This window comes from Dermacentor albipictus, chromosome 2, assembly GCF_038994185.2.
Source record: "Dermacentor albipictus isolate Rhodes 1998 colony chromosome 2, USDA_Dalb.pri_finalv2, whole genome shotgun sequence".
In the NCBI taxonomy this organism is placed as follows: domain Eukaryota; kingdom Metazoa; phylum Arthropoda; class Arachnida; order Ixodida; family Ixodidae; genus Dermacentor; species Dermacentor albipictus.
The window spans coordinates 52,201,586-52,221,939 of record NC_091822.1 but is presented as its reverse complement, the minus strand read 5'-3'; the positions used below and the strand labels follow the sequence as shown (position 1 = coordinate 52,221,939).

Genomic DNA, 20,354 nt, shown 5'->3' with positions numbered 1-20,354 from the left:
CAGAAGTAAAGAGTGGCTCCAATTTAGTGTCTGTCCGTTGTTCTGATTTGAACGCATCGATATCCGGAAAAGTGGGTGTCACAGAAGCGACGAGATGATCAAAATCGTCTGCGTCGCAGTCCGTCGTGGCAAGCGGCATACGGGAAAGGCAGTCTGCGTCAGCGTGTTTTCGGCCACTCTTGTAGGAAACAGTGAAGTTATATTCCTGCAACCTCAAAGCCCAGCGCGCAAGGCGACCACAAGGGTCGTGAAGGTTCACGAGCCAGCACAGGGAATGGTGGTCTGTGACGACTTGGAATGGGCGTCCGTACAAGTACGAGCGAAATCGCTGAACCGCAAAGATTACAGCGAGGCATTCTTGCTCTGTCACCGTGTAATTCCGTTCAGGTTTGCTTAATGAGCGGCTTGCGTAAGCAATCACGTGCTGACGGTCGTCATAGCGTTGGATCAATACGGCACCCAGACCAACGCCACTAGCATCTGTGTGGATTTCTGTCGGCGCAGTAGGATTGAAGTGGCGAAGGATAGGTCGGGAGGTTAACAGGAACTTCAGCTGACGAAATGCAGAATCGCACTCGGGTGTCCAGTCAAACCGTGCGTCTTTATGTAGCAGATTTGTCAGAGGATGAGCGACGTCAGCAAAACCAGGAATAAATCGGCGAAAGTAAGAGCAAAGGCCTAGAAAACTGCGAAGTTGCTTCACTGACTGCGGTGCACTGAATGCCTCGACAGCTGCCGTCTTGAGGGGATCAGGCCGGATACCGTATTTGTCAACAAGGTGACCCAGCACAAGGGTTTGACGGTCACCAAAGTGACATTTCTTGGAGTTCAGAACCAGGCCAGCGTTTTTGATGCAGTCGAGGACAATATCCAGGCGCGTATTGTGCTCATTGAATGTGCGCCCAAATATAACAACGTCGTCAAGATAGCACATACAGATGTTCCACTTTAACCCACGCAGAATGGTGTCCATGAACCTTTCAAAGGTTGCTGGAGCGTTGCACAACCCAAATGGCATCACATTGAATTCGAATAATCCATCCGGGGTTATGAAGGCTGTTTTCTCCTTGTCTGCCGGGTGTATAGGGATTTGCCAATATCCTGAGCGCAGGTCCACTGAAGAAAAATAAGAGGCCGAATGCAGGAAATCAATTGCATCATCAATCCGGGGCAGGGGGTAGACATCCTTCTTAGTCACGGCGTTTAATCTTCGATAATCTACGCAAAATCTCCAGTTACCGTCTTTCTTTCTGACAAGTATGACCGGAGCTGCCCAAGGACTCGAGGACTCTTGTATTATTCCATTTTTCATCATGTCACTCACTTGTTCCCCGATTATCTTCCGCTCGTTAGGCGACACGCGATAAGGCTTTTGTCTGATCGGGCGCGCAGATCCCGTATCTATAGTATGGCATGTTCGTGACTCGGGAATCGAGAACGCTTTGTCCGGCTGCGCAAAGTCAAACACTGACAGATGCTTAGAAAGCGTATCCACCAAGGTATGGCGCTCCCTCGTGCTGAGTGACTTGTTTATCATAGACAGAAGCTTTTTGTCTGAGACGTGGCGAAGGTCAGCAGGTTCACACGGCGGATCTGTTAGTACGGCTACGGACGAGGACGAGTATTCTGTAAAGTAGGCGAGTTTCAGGCCGTCTGGAAGCAGGACGGGTTCTGCCCAGCAGTTGGTCGTCCACAAGCCAGCACGCCCCTTGCCGATGGATACCACACAATGAGGGACAAAAATGTTCTTCTTCATACAATTTAGATGCATTGGCTCTACGGAGGCATCGAAACTGTCTGGCACTTCACCGCGACACACAACCGGCACGCACACAGAGGTGGACGCAGGCACAACAGTATCTGCAGATACACAAAGTTCACCTTGACTGCAAGTCTCCTCTAAGAGCCCGGACGAAACATGGCCATCGACGCAAACTTCCCCCGTGCGACAGTCGACGGTCGCACCACACTGTCGCGAAAAGTCGATGCCCAAAATCACTTCGTGCGTCGATCGGGGAATAACTACAAATTCCGTCGCGAAAACTCCACCAGCCAAGGATACGTCAGCAGTGCACACACAAACAGGGCGCAACGACTCGCCGCTCACTCCACAAAACGTTGCAGCCTGGTCCCACCGAAATACAACTTTACGCCCCAACCGACCTTTAAAACCGAGACTCATTACGGATACAGTTGCCCCGGTATCCACTAAAGCCATTGTAGCAACACCATCAACAAGTACATGCACTCTGTTCTTAATCATAGCAACTGCAGGGGGCATTTCTGTCAATAGCACGTGTCGAGCGACCTCACCCCCATCGGCCGCGCTAGCTAGTTTTCCGGTTGTGAAGGCGAGGCTGAGCGGCGCACTGGCGATGGAGATTGACGTAAACGCGGTGCACGAGAAGTCGGCGGTGGCGTCAAACTCCTGTCAGATGCGGGCGAGCGGCTCCGGAAGCTTCTCTGCCAGTAATCGTTGCCAGAAGGGACGCCAGCTGACCAAGAGGTGGTGTACGGCTGTTGAGTTGTCCTCGTAGGAGGTGTGGGCCTTGTTGAAGATCCGGATCGACCATTCCACGTCGTTGGGCGACGATTGCAGAACCTCGCTATGTGGCCCGCGACACCGCATTGGAAACATACCGGCAGATGCCTCAAATTGCGATGTTCTTCCATGTAGTCGCGCATGTTGCTTTCGACTGCATAGACAGTAGGTGGGTGACATTCATCATGGGTAGGCATCGGCCACTGGGAGGCGTGTGTGCGGCGTGGGCGTTGGTCGTAGTCATGACCTTGATAGCTCATGGTCCCTCTCGTTTGTGGGGGAGACCTATACTCGATGGTCGCTGAGTTCACCGTGGGTTGCCATGTCGTCGAAACGGCCGTGTTTCTCATCTCGTGTGGTGAGTACGCGCCAGTGATGCCGGGTGTGCAACGGTACATCTCTTCCTGATGGAGCAACTCTTCGCGAACAATCTGCCGTATAGTGGATGGAAGGTCAACACACGAGCTTGGGTCGACACTCGCCACCGTCGTGACATTAGCCAGGCGACCAAACTTCGGTATTATCCGTCGCATCTTCAGCGTCTCAAAGGTTCGGCAGTGGCGAATGACGTCAGACACGGAATCCAAGCTTTCCTTGCCGATCAAAAAATTGTAGACGTCTTCGGCTATTCCTTTCAACAAATGTCCAACTTTGTCATCTTCAGACATTTGAGGGTTGACTATTTTACACAGTTTCAGCACTTCTTCTATATAAGTCGTACAGGTCTCACCGGGAATCTGAGCTCTTTGCGAAAGCGTCTGTTCAGCGCGTTTCTTTTTTGCGCTAGAATCTCCAAAACACGCTCTTAGCTCCTCGACGAAAAGCTCCCACGAAGTGAGCGTGTCTTCGTGATTCTCGTACCAGACGAGCGCAGTGTCGGTAAGGGAAAATACAACATTGGACAACTGTGCGGTCGAGTTCCAACCGTTAGACCGGCTCACCCTTCGGTAGTTCGTGAGCCACTCGTCGACATCTTCTCCGGCTTTTCCTCCGAAAGTGAGTGGCACGCGGTAGTATTGCCACGGAACACCAGGTGCTGGCCTAGAAGCCGCGTCAGATCCTTCGGGAGTCTGGCAGGCGTATTCAGGCATGTCAGGTGAGGGTGGCGGAAGTCCGGCAAGTCGACGGCTTCGGCGAAGTTGTAGCAGCGGAGGCTCCGTGGTTACGAGGTGTACCCCGCACCTCCACCAATTTGTTACAAGCACGGGGAAAAGGGGTTTATTGAGGCGTGCGAGAGCAGGAACGGCAGGCTACGAACAACAGGAATGGCCGCTGCACAGTCTTCGTTCTCCTCTTCCCCTCTCTTCTTGATCCCCGCGTCCCTTTGACGCGCTTGGACGTAACAATATATATATATATATATATATATATATATATACATATATATATATATATATATATATATATATATATATATATATATATATATATATATATATATATATATATATAATCTATCTTAGGAAAAGTTATATATGAATTAGTTGTACCAGCCCTAACGTGCTTATGGCGAAAGCGATATAGGCGGCAGTTTGTCAGTAGTTTTTCAACATCAATACTGAAGAACGTCGTCACATGACAGTTGTGGTTGCACAAGTTAGCTCGTCGGCCAAAATAAATGAGAAGAAATCTATACAAGCTGCTTGAGTCAATTCTTGATTAAGCTAGTGCACTTGTTAATTTCGATTCGTCTTTGGTCACTACTTGCTAGTTCACTGCGCCGAGCTGCGATATGAGCGGTGAAAATTTTCAGTATGTGTTGATCTGCAGCCTATTTAGCAGAACAACATAAAACATTCAGTTATGCATATCCATGCAGAGCGCCAGCAAGCATCCGCTGTGCGAAGCCACGTGCGAATTGATCGCTACAATAATTCGAGTTAGCTTCAATTCCTTTTTACGCTTATGAACGCAATTTGTCAGTCTAGGGCAAAGAGTGTTCCATGTCATTATTTTAGATACCAAAAATGTCGTACATCTGGTTATACATGGGACAAGGATAGAAATAGGTAAGTTAGTAGAATTCATGCTGTAACAGCACGAAAGACGGTGACGAAGATGTCAGTGGTGTGTGCAAGCGTTTTTCGTTATTTTCGGCGTGTTATGAGCTGCGTAATGAATTTTCAAGTCTTCTAGCGATTGGAAGAAACAGTTCTTCACTACAGAAAAACATTTTTTTACTTTTCTGCACCGCCTTTGTTTGTGAGGTGGTGTATTGTTATTCAGTAAACCAAAAAACTTGACAATTGGATGGAAGGGATTTTTGCGCCACTTACTACAATCTTGCACTTACTTTTGCACTTAACTAAAGTCGCTGGCCATGTAACTATACAAAGTTCGAGCTTGAGGAAATGCGCGCAACCACACTATTGCGCCTGCTTATCAGGTGTGACGTGACGCCTGTTATTTTCTTGTGACGTGTTTAACACGTCACACGAAAGTATTGCAAAAAATGGGTATCGGTACTCTAGCGACAGCAGAGGAATGGGAACATGAAGCTTTTGTAACAGCTGCCAGTTCTTGTCAATGCTTTATGATTGTTTCAAACCATAACTGCCTGCTGCGTCCTTCTTGAGACGGTTTTCTCCCTTTGGCCGTGTTTTCAACACATTACGACATCTAATTTCGAGCAGGCTCAGAGAATATTCCTTCTGATACCATAAAAGGCCATGATTTTTCGAACATACCGTTGGAAGTCACAGGGCCTTTCCAGTGTTTGCATTTGCCTATGAATGTTTGCACAGGTGCGCAACTGCGAACTCGTCTGGCTCCGTGACTTGAACCAGGGTAGAGAGCACGTTCGAGCCAAGGTTGCTGAGTTCTTGAATCGACTCATCGGGTTTGGCGTGGCTGGATTCCGCGTCGACGCCGCCAAACACATGTGGCCTGCTGACCTCCAAGCCATCTATGCTAGGCTTAATGACCTCAATACACAGTTCTTTGCCCCGGGAACCAAGCCCTTCATCTACCAGGAGGTGGTCGACTTGGGTCAAGGCGAACCAGTCACCAGTTGGCAGTATCACCGCCTGGGCAGAGTGACCGAGTTCCGTTACGGCATTAAGCTCGGTAAATTCAGAGTGAATGCACGATACTAATTTCTAGTTTGGGATTTGTGAAGCTAACAAAAAAGGTCTAAGGACAGCCAAGTCAGCACTTCAAATGCAATGGAAGTGCTGACTTGGCAAGTGGAAGATATTACACAAGCAATTAAGGGTAACATAAAGGTGCCCTGCAGATTTATGTTTGAATTTAGAGAATACGACGCAATGTTAGCAACAAACGTGTGCAATCTGGCGTTTGATCAGGCACAGTGAAAGTTTAAGAAATTGCGATGATGTGTGTTTGTGCACCAAAGAAATACGATAATTAAGAAAAATCTACCATAAATCTTTACCAGGTTCTATAATAGGTCAAGCGTAGGTTTATCATCTATCGTCCCTGAAATCTTTCTTTCATTGCGATAGATATTATATGGGATACTCCAGGTGCATTCCTGTCGTATGCGTTGGCGTCGCCGTCAGGTTACATATAAAGCAACAGGGCGATAAAATCGTCGCTGCGCGTCGTACAGCTCTTTGTGCTAGTGAAAGCGTGCGAGGGTGGCCTGGCGATCACCGCTCAATCTCGCGCACGCAACCGACGAAAGTGGGAAGGAAGCACGCTACCTTCCGTCGCGCGCAAGGCTTTGCGGGGTGGTAGAGAAGGTGCAGCGTTCTACTCCGGCGGCCCATGTCTTACGCCCGGCCATCCACTGTTTCTTGGAAGCAATCTGCGGTGGGTACAGAGTCCACGTTGCGCTGTTTTCGCGACTTAGTTCGTGCTGGTGGGAGCGGATGAAGGAAAGTCAATTCGGTTCGCTGCTGTTGCCGCGTTTACTCACTGCAGCGTTTTGACAGTAGGTTTCCACGGCAGTTGAGTCAGATGTGTTCGTTTGCATGTGCTTGCGTGGCGCCATGCTGGAAGAAACACGTGAAACACAGGAAATAGAGCCGAAAATACGGCGCTCGTGCCTTATCCCAGCTTTTACGGCGACTGCAGTTGCAATCCGTTTCTTCCAAAAAATATTAACTGAAGATACAGATATGTAGCTCCAGTCTCAGTTAGGAGTTGAGGCGGGATACAGTTTGATGTTTATTGAAACCTGCAAATACCTGTGCATGTCACGCTTCAAGTTAGCTTTCCACATTGTCCATTATTAAGGTCTTGAATATAGGGTAAAGTGCAGAGCCAGAAATCCTGAAATATCTTGAATTTTCAGGTGGTCTGTATAGTGAGGCTAGAACCTTTTCTTCGTTCCCACGTAGACAGCACATTGTGATGATGTAGCGACAGTGAAGAGCCACACAGCTACAAAGCTGTGACTCACAGATATAACTTTCTGTCATGTGCCCAGAAAAACAAGTTTCCTTCGAAGTAGAGAGTTAGCGGCAAGCGCAGTCGTCCTGCTTCAAAATTTAATCTACGGAGCAATTACATCGGCCATTTATACATGACTCATTGTACATTCCAGTGTAATCGCTGCTGATCGCGTACATCATCGTAGGTCTTGAAGGGGCAGCGCAATATTACGAAGACAGAAGGCAGGAACACACAGGACAGCGCTGAAGTCACAACTAACTTTATTCGAAGGCATACACAAACTTATGTATACAACCCATAGCCACGTGCTCTCCCATCGATGGCGGCATTATCAGTGCTCAGGCAAGACGCAAAATCCTCTAATCTAATGCTACATTATCAGGCGGCTTAAAAAATCCAAATTCACTCTCATACAAACTTATCGATGGCATGCTTACACAACGCGACCCTTTCTTCCGGATAAAGTAGGCCTCAGTAATCTCCCTCGTGGTCTGATTTCTATGCACGCAAAGCATTGTAGTGTTTTTATACAGTGGAGTACACCCATGCTCAGATCAATGCCGCGCGACTATGAGTAGGCACTACCCGTTAGCGAGACAATGCTTATCCTCAGACAATCCAATGTTCAGGCAACGACCTGTTTGGTCGATATATACGTGACCGCAGGAGAATGGAAGCTCGAAAACAACTCCAGTTCTACACTGCCCTGTCATGCGCACGGTCATGTGTGTTCCTGCCTTCTGTATTCGTCATATTGCGCTGCACCTTCAAGATTTTCAAGCAGTACCAACTCGCCCTAATGTCGATCCATCATCTTAGATATACGAGTACTCGTTCTGCACGCGCACCCTTGTTGGGCAAACGCCTTTCGCTGTAGAATTGGAGACTCGTCAGAGAAATTTGGTATGCTTGCTAGCTGTGGCTTGAGCCAAGGAATGCATGTGTAGCAGTATATTATATCGCCGTGTTATTCTCCCTGCACGGTATCCCCGGAGACCGTATCAGAAATGCTGTAAACGACAGCACATTTTCACCTTAAACACGTTAAACTCTCCAAATCATAGTCACACAAAAGCTTACATAACATCGAGTAATATGGTAAACCGTATAAGTAGCAGCTCGAGTGCTTTTCTGGGCAATCTTAGGGGGTCGGCCTGACTGGTAGGTGGTACCACATCACCACGGCATTTGAACGGGGATCATCACGATATTATCATGTGGCTGATGCTGTAGACGTGGCTCGCAGCACGGTACCACAGCCGTCTGTGTTGGGGCTACGACAACGGCAGCGGTGCGACCTAGCCTGTTTGAAGCTCTTGTAGGCGCCGTCACTGTCAGCACATACGAAACCCAGTGGCTAGTTTGTGGCTAGTCGGGCTCCAGTCGTCGCGCTCGCTTCTCTGTGAACTGCACACGAAGATCGTTATTGGGTTCTGCTGTATCAGAGATTCCAGTTGACAGGAGTGCCATGGCTCGATGAATTCCATTTTCGCATTTTTGTTTCCTAGGGTTATCGAACTGAGCTATCTCGGTTCCTATAGCAAGAAGTTCAAATCCCCCCTCTTCTTTTCTTTTTTGAGGTGTACCATTTGTAGCTATACGGCTGAAACGATAGCATGGAGCACAGGTAGAACATCAGTTTTTCAATCTAAAAGTCGTAAGCTCAAATCCTCCTCCAGTACACTACATCTCCAGGCTTGGAGTGGCGCCTGACAGCGGCAAAAAAGAAAGAAGAACACCGAGAGCCAGTGAAGCTATACTAGACCAGGTGCAATCAAATTAGAAAGGCCCACTACGCTTCAACAAAAGACACTTCCTCACAAAAAGAGGAATTCGCCTCCCTGGTGCAGTATTCGGCCACTACCTCCCTCATGACTGCCGCAATAAACCCATGGCCCTCAGTTCCCAGCAGTTGCTGAGTACCTGATCAAGGCGGTGGTCAGACCTGCGACGCGGCAGGGGGTGCTATGAATCTCTGCACCAGGACAGGCTGCCACTGGAAACTGAACCTGGCAACGTTTAGTACACGAACCCTCTGGAGTGAATCTAGCTCAGCAGGACTGCTTGAGGAACTGCCATGCTATATTTGGGATATCATTGGCCTTAGTGAGGGTAGAACTGGTGAGGCTTATACAATGTTGACTAACGGCCAGGTCCTGTACCACAGAGGACTTCCAGATAAGAAACCATATGGGCCAAGACTCCTAATCCATATCCATATAGTGGGCAACATTGACGAATTCCACAGCATTAATGAGAGGGTAGCAGTAGTCGTAATAAAGCTAAATAGAAGTCATAGAATAAAGGTAGTACACCTATGCTCCAAGCACCATTCATGGTGATTAAGAAATATGACAGCTTTATGAAGATGTCGAATTAGCGATCAGAAAAGTGAAAACTCAGTATCCTGTAGTCATGGGCGATTTCAATACAAAAGTGGAGAAAAGCAGCCTGGTGAACAAGCAATTAGGAACTATGGCGTAGATTCTAGGAACACTAGAGGAGATATGTTGGTAGAATTCGGGCAAAGAAATAAGTACCAAATAATGAATACCTTCTTCAAGAAGCGTACCAAAAGGAAGTGGACCTGAAAATCTATAATGAAGAAACAAGAAGTCAAGTAGATTTCATACTCTCGGTCAATCCCTGAATTGTGCAGGATGTAGAAGTGTTAGGTAGGGTGAAATGCAGTGATCACATCTTTGTGTTGTCTAGGATTTTCCTCAATATAAAGAGAGAAAGCGTGAAGTTAGCGAAGAAGAAATAGGCGAACCGACACTCGGTAAGGGTAAAAACCGGAATTCAGACTGGTACTTGCAACAAATTTGCAGCTTTAGAACAGAGAGGTGAAGATGACCTAGAGGTAATGAATGAAATCGTAAGCAAGCTGGCCTCAGAAGCAGCAAGTGAAGTGAGACGTAAGGCAATGTATACGCGGGAAGTTACGCGGGAAGTTGCTGAAGCTGCTTTGATAGCGAGGGCCACTGATAACTGCACAGTCTCCCCTTAAGTTATTCTGACAAGTGAATGTGCGTTCCTGGAAGGCGCTGCGTTTCGCCTGCTGTGATTAAGCCTTTTCGGTTTGCGGGCCTATAAATACGCTGTTTTTCTGGAAGTAAACACCCAGCTGAAAGTTAGCCCTCGTCCTATTTTCTCATACTTGTCTGTGCCTTCCAGCGCGATGACCCCCGTTGCTGTAACAAGTTGAGGATCCCGCAAGGAGGGATGGAAGGGAAAATACTAGGCGTAACGGTAAGAGACAGGAAGCGAGCGGTGTGGATCAGAGAGCAAACGGGGATAGCCGATGTTCTTATGGACCCCAAGAAAAAAAGTGGAGCTGGATAGGACATGTAATGCGTAGGCTGAATAACCAGTGGGCCATTAAAGTTACGGAATTGGTGCCAAAGAAGGGAAGTGCAGTCGAGGACGGGGGAAATCTAGGCGGGGGCTGAAAGTACAAAATTCGCAGGCGCAAGTTCGTATCGATTGGCACAGGACAGGAGTAATTCGAGATCGCAATGAGAGGCCTTCGTCCTGCAGTGGATATAAAATGAGCTTCTGCTGCTGATGATGACGTTTTCCTAGTGTATCGGTGCGCCGCAGTCTAATAGGCAATGTGATATAACTTTCTGAAGCTATTGGTAGCGCGAACTACACATCAGACATACACCGACAAGCGCTTGCTCAACAGACAATATTATTGAAAGCAGGCATATAAGTAAGCGACGGTGCACATGACGCCATACGAAAATGATGTCGTAAAGCGCACTTCGCATGAAATGACAATATCAACATGTCTCCATAGAAAGTTGTCAAGGAAATAAATCTTTGATTCATGGAGCGAAACAGACGGACGCACGTGCGACACACGTGTCTCCTACCTGATCAATGAAGTTTCCACTATTTCTCGCACTGATTTATTCCCGTACCTCGACAGTATTTTGATTTAATAACAGGATATCCCAATATAACTGTTGCAATAAGTATTGCTTGTTGCGTACGATCTGGACATGTAAATAAGTATATGAACCCTATATGCTGTTGTAATGCGATTATCATGCTTTACCTACTTCAGTCATTTTGAGGCTATCTATCTATCTATCTATCTATCTATCTATCTATCTATCTATCTATCTATCTATCTATCTATCTATCTATCTATCTATCTATCTATCTATCTATCTATCTATCTATCTATCTATCTATCCGCCTACGCCGTCCCACTCACTTGTCTGGTCCACTAGGTATGTGCTCTTGATCGTTATGCCGTCGTGGTCATTACAACTTCTTCATCGGGCTCGTCATGCCGTCGTCGTCAAGCTTTCTACATCGACCCAATCACAAAAGTTGTTCAATAGCATCGTTGTCATTCCAGCTTTGTCATCCAACTTTCTTCAAGCCGTCTCCTTCGTGCTATCGATGTCATACATTTGGCATGCCCTCGTCACACCATATGGTCACACCACTGTTGTGACGCCTTCGTGATCGTTCTAATCTCGCCACAGAAGCCTCTTATTCGGACTCTTGTCAGGCCGCCGTCGTACCGTCATCGCCGTCACACAGGCTTCGTGATGCAGTTGTCGTCAAGGCATGGTCATCATACGCTCGTAGTCAGTCCATTATCCCCACACCACTGTCACGTCATCGCGTCGCCATTATACGGTCATCGTCCGACATTTGTTGTAGTCCGTCGTCGTCGTGCCGGCGTAGTACTTCTACTGTCGTAATTCTAGATTCATCCTTCGACTGTCGTCCTGCCGTTGTCGTCACGCCATCGTCGTCACAGTCTTTGTCATACCACTGTCATGATGATCTAGCTGTCATGCTGTCGTCTTATTCTTGTTATCACTGTAGTAACGCACTCCCGTTGTCGTCTTCCTGTAGTCGTCTCACCCCTTTCGTCGTTCCATCGATGTTAATCGTTCTTCTTTATATCATAATCGTGCTGTTGTCATTCTTTCATTATTAGGCCGCCGCTGTCATGCCATCGTTGACACTGCATCATTGTCAGACAATCGCTATTACGCAACATTTGTCAAACCGGCTTTGTCAGGCCATCTTCGTCACTCCAGCCTCCTTGTCCACCTCTCGTCATGCGGTCGTGTTCTTAGAGCCTTCATGATAAAGTATTCGTCATGCCTATACTGTCATACACTCGCTTTCATCCTATTATGCTCATACCCTAGTCATCCTATCGTCGTCATGCATTTGTTGTTTTAACGTCGCTCTGATGGCGCCGTGCTCCTTGCACTGTTGTCATTCTAACCAACTCCGCCTACACTCGTCCTGTCGTCGTGGTCACGCCGTCGTCGTCACATAATCGTCCTCATGTCGTCGTCGTCGAACTATCATTTTACCATCGTTATGACTTCAATAATGTCATGCCGTTGTGGTAACGCCTTCTTCATCATACCGCCTACTTCGATCGATCGACGTCATTCCTTCTTTATCAGTCTATCGTAATCATGATGTCATTTAGTCGTAAGTATGCGCCGTTGTCAAGCCGTGTTCGTCATTTCGTCGCCCTTAGTCGCTATCATGGGTTCGTTCCCGCATTGTCGTCGTCATTCCATCCTGTTCGAACCATTAATGTGATTCCAGCTTTGTCATCCTGCTGTCTTCATATAATCTGCGTCATGGCATATCGTCGTCATACACTAAACAACAGAGTACAAGTAAGCGCATTGGAACTGCGCTTACCAGTTTTCAGTTGTTAAGCATGAATCAACTAGCCCAGCAAGAAATTTTGCTAACGTCATACACTCGTCGTCATTAATTTATTGTTACGTTGCCGTCGCCATGCTGTCGTCCATATGACATCGTCATCATTTGTATCATCGTCATAAAATACTTCTTTTGTCGTTCCATTAATGTCATTCTTTCTTCGTAATTCAATCGTCGTAATTACTTTGGCGCCATGCTATCGTCATGCCACCAAGCTCTTGTGAGACCTTGGCAAGGAGTGCAATGGAGCAACATTGGAAAATGGTGGGGTATCGGGGTATGTCGCAATTATCCGAAGCATCAAAATCCTAAGAATCAGCACTACAGATGTTAAATAAACGTTACTTCAGCAATACGGCGTGTCGATACATTTCTAAATTGCTAATCGCATTAATTTCGACAGTGATCGCGAGATCACTTCTGCCGTAATGTGTTTCGCAACTTACTGCAATGTATTCATTGCACTCATTGTAATAACTTGTCTTATTGTGTTACTGGCATCGTACGTTCAGCTGCGTATATTGTTTATCACTTGTGTACTAGGAAAGGCTTCAGTGCTCACAATTTTTCCTTTTTTATCAACCGTACAAAAACAGACGGCCAGTTACCTTCCAGCGGCATGATCGATTTCGATATATCTTCGCCTGTGAAGTATAAGGACGTTTTACACGCCATAAAGCTTAGTACTATTGCTCAGCACCTCATCAATGCGTTGCATGATTGTTGCCCTAAGTTAGAGTTTAAGACGTAATCAACATAAATTTAAACAAAATGTTCGAATTAAGTAGCTTTGCCCTCTCGTCGTCAGGAAATCTGAGGAGTGGCGCAAGCGTGACGTGAAACCACTCGATGAAGCATGCAACGTTCGTCGGTCTAACCAGAAAATCACCGACGATTACGATATTCTCTCATGTGAAATTTGAGCCCAGCTGTGTGCGCGATTTCATATCGCGATACATTGGCTGGCGCGGCCAATCTGCCTCGTTCGACACGTTGCAAAGGGAACGTTGTGGCGCGACTGCTTCGCTATTCGGGAGATCGCGACAGGCGGCGTGTAGGTTACGAGTGGGTCCCCTTCACAGCAGCTGCAACAGACAGACCTCTGCTCATACAACGCTTTGTTTCCGTAGAGACGACACGTGCCACGAAGCCGCCTTGCGCGCCACTACACTTCTTTTCGCCATATCTCCTGCTCCACTTTCCTTCTCGCGCTCTATTCGCTTTCGCCCTTCGTTGCGTTCGTTGACTTGACTACGAAGGACAACGCTCACGCTCGCCGCAGGAACAGGCGCCTAAGAGCTGCGCTCTCAAGCAAAACTGAAATGGAAGTCTTCGCTGGTGTATTTCGGCGCAATCCGCTAGGAGCGCTGAGAGCCTAGGTGACCCACAAGAGATTACTGGCGGAGCCCCTTTTACTATATTGCTCTACTAATGTATTTCCTCATATGGTGTACTGCACATCGTACGTAGAGTATTACGGTTGAATAACGCGTTACTGTGCAGCGGCAGCACACTTACAATCTGCCAACGAGATGGGCTTCAGCATTGCTCCATTTGTCGCTGAGTGGCTTAAAAATATGTACCTCGCCCAGCAGGCTGTGATCGTTAATTAAGGGGTGGCTTTTATCTTTAATTACCACGCGGAAGGCGCGTCTATGCGCTACGTTATCATCGAACGACGAGTAAGAATTCATGGTAATAAAATGCAACCAATATATGTTTGAGTGAAATTTTCAGCGAGGAAACTGCAGCTGGTAGCTAGTTTTCCAAAGGAGAAAGCATGCACGCGCAAGTGCATCTTTGCTCAGCGCCGTGTTTGTCAGCGCAGTGTTTGTCTCCTCCTCATTCTGGTCCTGTCGTTTAGCGCTGTTTGAATTTTATTGTTACCGTGCATCTTTGCTGACAGTTTGCATATTGTTTTTTTGAAGGAGCCGTGCTTAGGAAACGGCCGCATCAGCTGCTGAAGTACCTTAGAAACTTTGGCGAGGACTGGGGCTTCCTTCCGAGTGGAGACGCGTTGACTTTCGTAGACAATCATGACAGCCAGAGGGGCCACGGAGCTGGCGGCGCGGACATCCTGACGTTCTTCGAGCCCCGCCTTTACAAGATGGCCAACGTTTTCCTACTAGCGTGGCCGTATGGATTGCCTCGCGTTATGAGCAGCTACCGCTGGCCCCGGGATTTCCGGGATGGCGAGGACCGAAACGCCTGGTTCGGACCGCCGTCGGATGCCGCGTGGAACATCGAACCCGTCATTCGGCACAGCGATGACACCTGCGGAGGCGGATGGATATGCGAGCACAGGTAAGCCAGCTCCACTGTAAGGGAACGTGCGCGACACCTCCGCTTCCTTGCGGCATGAGAGGAGGGTGCCGTCATTCAGCACTTTTGCATATAAGTGTTCTTGCTCTCCCTATTCCATAAAAGGCAAACCTCACGAATGTGTCGCCAGGGTCCCTACAACGTAAAGCTATGCCAATTTGTTTTCGTTCCAATCACGTAACCGCTGACGGAAGCATGAGGCTGGAACCCGAAAAGCCCAATCAAACGCATTCCTCAATAAGGAGGCCACTTTTCTTTGCTTTGAAAGCAAATAGCATTGCCTGCGTTGAGCGGTTTTGCTGATATGGTTGGTTCACAATTGGCAAGGAGCACGCTGAAGTACAGAAAGTTTTGGCGGGTCAGGGCCAGTCCAGTGAAAAACTGGATGAGGAGGGTAGTGCCGACGTCTGCGATCGGGCCTCAGCCCCTTACTTTAGCTTGCGGTGGCTGGCGAAAAAACCGCGGTGGCATGCAAGGGAACGTTAAAAATGCCTCTAAAATGAATTCCCGTCGAATAAGAGTAGGCAGAGCGATGTAGTTCACGTGTCGAAGGGTCTCGATAACGTTATATTTCCATGCAAATTTTTTTATTACACACAAATGAGTGCACGCACCCCGGCATCAAAGGTAACCAGTGCCAAAGCGATCGTCGGGCAACTATGCTCTATTGCTTTTGGAAAGGGGCAGCCTGTGGCTATTCAGAAAAAAATCTAGTTTTGTCGTACATGGCAATGCATCTTTCATGCGTACACAACACTTTTTTCGAGCTTAGTTCTCATGATGTTGTGACGTCGTGTGACAGACAGGTGAAGTGGGCGCAGACCAAAAACTTTTGACCAGTAGAACAGGGCGAATGGCAAAAAAAAGCTTCCAATAAGAAATAATTATTTTTCTGTGCGGCTTCTGTTCGGAGGAAGAAGAAGAAGCCGACCAGTGCGTATGTGGAATTTGCGGCTCCCGCTTCTGTACACGTTTTCGGACTGATTTCTGTGATTCCTAGCAACGAAATGTGCACTATTCGACGCAGTTTCTTCTATGGAACACGCCGATGTGCCATTTTTCGTCCCGTCAGTGCGCTCTTTTCAATTTCCGAGGCCTTTAGTTCGGACCACGCCGAGGCTCAGCTAGCCCTACCCGACTAGGCCTATCGTCGGGGGCGAGGATCGAACAGGCCCAGGCCTCGCTCGTACGTGTGCGCGGCAGCATGCCCGCAATGGAGACCGTCGTGGAGGGAGAAGACATCTCCCAAGAAGAAGCGAATCGCCCAGGCTGGACAACGGCCATGGGCAGAAACAAGAAGGCCAAACCGGGACCGACCGTTCCGGACCGAGGCAACTAGGGACGAGCAGAGACGAAGGGCGGCTGCCGCACGGCCGGCTCGCAGAGCGCGGTCAAGCGCCTCGTCGCCGCATCGAGGCTCCCCCGGCTACCGAGGGACCACATTCGCATCATAGTGAGGCCGAGAGACGGCCTCGACGTAAAAAAAGTGTCCAATTCGCCTGGCGCAGGCGCTAGCAATGGCGGCATCACTCCCGCCGAACGAGACCGAGGAAGACATCGTTTGTCCGAACGCAACCCAAAACATTCTCGTCGTGTCCACGCCAACCGAGAAGAACGCGAACGCATACGCCGGAGTTCACAAGCTTCACCTAAGAGAAGGCGCATACAATGTGGCCGCATACATTGCGGCGCCGGAGAACACGTGCAAGGGGGTCATCAGAGGAGTGGACCCCGAAATCAACGAGGCCCAGCTTCAGGCCATGATCGTGAATCAAAGAAATCCCAAGGCCTTGGAAGCCAAGCGGATCAAAAACACCTCGACGGTGGTAGTGCTCTTCAACGGCATGAAAGTGCCGAACTACGTCATGTGTGGCGTTAGCCTAATACGCTGCACGCTATACAGGCGGCAGAACGACGTGTGCTACGGGTGCGGTGACTTGGGCCACAGAGTCGACGTCTGTCCAAATCCTGACAAGAAAAGGTGCCGTGGCTGCAGAGCCAACAACCCGGCTGAAGACCACCAGTGCTCGCCCAAGTGCGCCCTCTGCGGGGTCAACACCCGACGGTGGACAGCAAGTGCAAGCAACGATACCAAATCCCTTACGTCGTGCGGCGCAGGAGGCGCCGACGCAGAAATGCGAAGAAATCGCAGCTGCAAAGCCAGCCGCAACAGCTGGAGGGTAGATCACGCGATTCAAGCGTGGCAAGCGCCTCCAGAGGGGGATGTTTGACAACGCCGACACAACAGCGCAGCCTATCGAGAGGCCGTTCCCGCTCCAGGGGGCGCTCCCGCTGCCAAGTTCGCATTCAAGAGGGGCCGACCTGGGCGGACCGGGCCAAGCCAAAGCCAAAGCCGAAATCACAATCGAAGGTAACGCAGGTAGCATTGCCAAAGCATAACAAGGAGGACCCTAAAATAGCTCAGCTAGTGGAAGAAAACACGCGCCTCAAGGCGGAGATTCAGAAAATGAGGGCGGATTTCGAATCGTTTCGGAAACAAGGTTCCACTCCCCAGCTAGTCGAACAACAGCTGCAGCAGGTGCCGCAAAGTACACCAACCCCGCAAGGGGAACAGTCGGTTCGCTCGGTCAAACGCAGGGCCCCTCCCCTGACGGAGGAGGTAAACCCAACGGAACCCGAGTCCAGTAGCATCCTATTGGGAATTAAGCAGTCGATTAGCTCTTTGCAGCTAATGGTTCAGCAACTAGCGGAAAGCATGGTAGCGCTCGCGGCAAGAGTGACGCGTATCGAAACACTATGGCGCCTGCAGGTGCTAAACAAATCCAAGGCATCAATCATGGCGAACAACTCAACTAGAGAGCTGGTAATGTGGCAGTGGAATTGCGCTAGCTTCAAAAAGCGCAAGGCTCCGCTGCTAAAGTTCGTTGCCTCACAGGCGGACAAACCGCACGTCATAATTTTACAAGAAACATTGGGTAGCGAGGCGACCTTGTCCGGCTACCGAGTCGCCTCGTCCAAATTCGAACAGGGTAAGCGCGGAGTAGCGACCCTCGTTGCGAAGAAATGCTCTTTCCAGGAACGAGATTTGAAATTAGGCAATGCGAAAGCGGAGGTATCCGTGATCGAAATCATACCGAACAGTTGGCTGAAAAACAGCGTATTCGTAGTGAACGTGTACAGCCCGCCCTCTGACCACAGACAGTCGTTTACATCGATAATAACGAAGGCGGCCTCAATGGCCAGGGGGGCACCGTTAATAGTGGCAGGAGATTTTAACGCGCCCCACGGAGCCTGGGGTTACGCAAGGCCAATGCCTAAGGGAGAGTGGCTATTGGAGGCAGTCACTACGTGCTCGCTAGAGCTGGTGGCGGACCCCCGCTATCCGACTCGACTAGGTACGTCGGTGGCGCGGGACACGACGCCCGACCTGACCTTCGTCAAGAACCTGCGAGGGGCCGAGTGGCGCAACCTGCACGAGAACCTCGGCAGCGACCACTACATACTGGCGGTCACAATCCCCATCAGGGCGGCACCACCGAGAGAATTTAAGGTCACCGACTGGGACGCCTTCCGCAAAATAAGGAAGGAAGACACAAGCGAATACGCGCATCTAGACAATCTTTTTAGAAGGCTCAAAGAGGATGTTAGCACCGCGACGAGGGTTGTCCAAACTGAACTGAACGTGGAAAGGATGGACGCGAGATTGGCACACCTATTAGAGGCAAAGAATTCCATCACGGCCAGGTGGAAAACGCAAAGATTGAATCGCAGACTGCGAAAGAAAATAGCGGGACTAAACCGGGAAATCGAAGCGCACTCGATCGAGCTTTCCAAGCAACAGTGGAACGAGGTGTGCGCATCGGTAGACGGACAAATGCGAACCGGGCGCAAATGGAACCTCCTAAAGCAACTGTTAGACGACAGGCAGTCCAAAGGCAATCAGAGATTGGCAATCGATAGGATTTTACAAAAGCAAAAGGAGCAGGGCACAACGGAAAGCGAGTTCCTAAAGGAGCTGGCGGAGATGTATCTCCCACTGGGCCAGTCAGCCGACGGCGACTATCCACAATACGCCGGGGCAGAGGTCGAAGAACACGACGCGCCCTTCACGGAATCGGAAATTTGGGATGCCTTACAAGGCCTCAACGGACGCTCCGCTACGGGCCCGGACGGGGTCTTGAACAAACTGTTGAGGAACCTAGACGGAAAGTCGGTCGAGAAGCTCACTGAAGAAATCAACAGAGCGTGGGAAACGGGACGAGTACCAGAGGTCTGGAAAGAGGCCTCGGTCATACTAATACCGAAACCCGGTAAACCACTTGCGGCGGAGAACATGCGGCCAATATCGCTAACCTCCTGCGTAGGAAAGACGGCCGAACATGCCATACATAACCGAGTATCGCGGTACATAGAGAGAGAGGACCTCTTCCCACATAACATGGTGGGCTTCAGACCGGGCCTCTCCACACAGGACGTAATGTTACAACTGAAAAAGCAGATAATCGACGGCGTAACAAGAGACTCCAGGGGCATACTGGCCCTACACCTAACGAAAGCGTTCGACACGGTGAAACACAAATTTCTCATGGATACGATCTCGGTGATGGGGCTCGGCCGGAAATTCCACTCTTACATAGGCTCCTTCCTCAGAGACAGGAAAGCCACGATCAAACTAGGACAGGCCACGTCCGATTGGTACACGCTCGGCGCGAGGGGCACCCCACAAGGGGCGGTGCTCTCCCCACTATTATTCAATCTGGCCATGAAAGGGCTCTCGGACCGCCTCACGAGAGTGACCAACGTCAATCACGCCCTGTACGCGACGACATTATGGTGTGGTGCCCGGGAGGGTCCGACGCAGAAGTCGAACGGGCTCTTCAAGAGGCGCTGGACACAACGGAAGAGTACCTGCAGGAAACGGGACTCCATCTGTCACCCAGCAAATCGGAACTGTTGCTGTACAGGCCCTCGAAACAAGGCATGAGGAATTTGACGCCGATCGATCAAATACCGATTAAATTACACACGAGTGCCGGTCAGCCGATTCCCAGGGTGGACACTATAAGAATCCTGGGGCTGCTAATTGAGGCCAAAGGCGGTAACACGCAAACTGTCAAGAAACTCACGTCCAAAACGGAGCACATGCTCCGGCTGATCCTCAGGGTGACGAACCGCAGGGGGGGCCTCAGCGAGAGCAATCTTATCAGACTTTACCACGCCTTCCTCATGAGTCACGTAAATTACGTAGCCTCAGCGCTAAAATGGACCAAGAGAGACGCGGCCAAGATAGAGACACTTATGCGCAAGAGCATCAAAAGGGTGCTAGGTCTTCCGATTACTACAAGCACGGAGCGGCTCGATCGGTTAGGGGTCCACAATTCACTATCAGAAATAATCGAAGCGCAGACCAAGGCACAGGTCGTGCGGCTGTCGACCACCAGGGCCA

General features: G+C 49.3%; 1 protein-coding gene across 1 annotated transcript in view; it reads left to right on the top strand.

The window, feature by feature from the left end:
- LOC135904297 (alpha-amylase-like) overlaps positions 1–20,354 on the top strand; it is an 89,908-nt gene that overhangs the window by 52,428 nt on the left and 17,126 nt on the right. The window contains exons 4-5 of the mRNA XM_070533595.1: positions 5,287–5,608; positions 14,554–14,929. Of these exons, the coding sequence (XP_070389696.1) occupies positions 5,287–5,608; positions 14,554–14,929 (698 nt within the window). The remainder of the gene's footprint in view (positions 1–5,286; positions 5,609–14,553; positions 14,930–20,354) is intronic.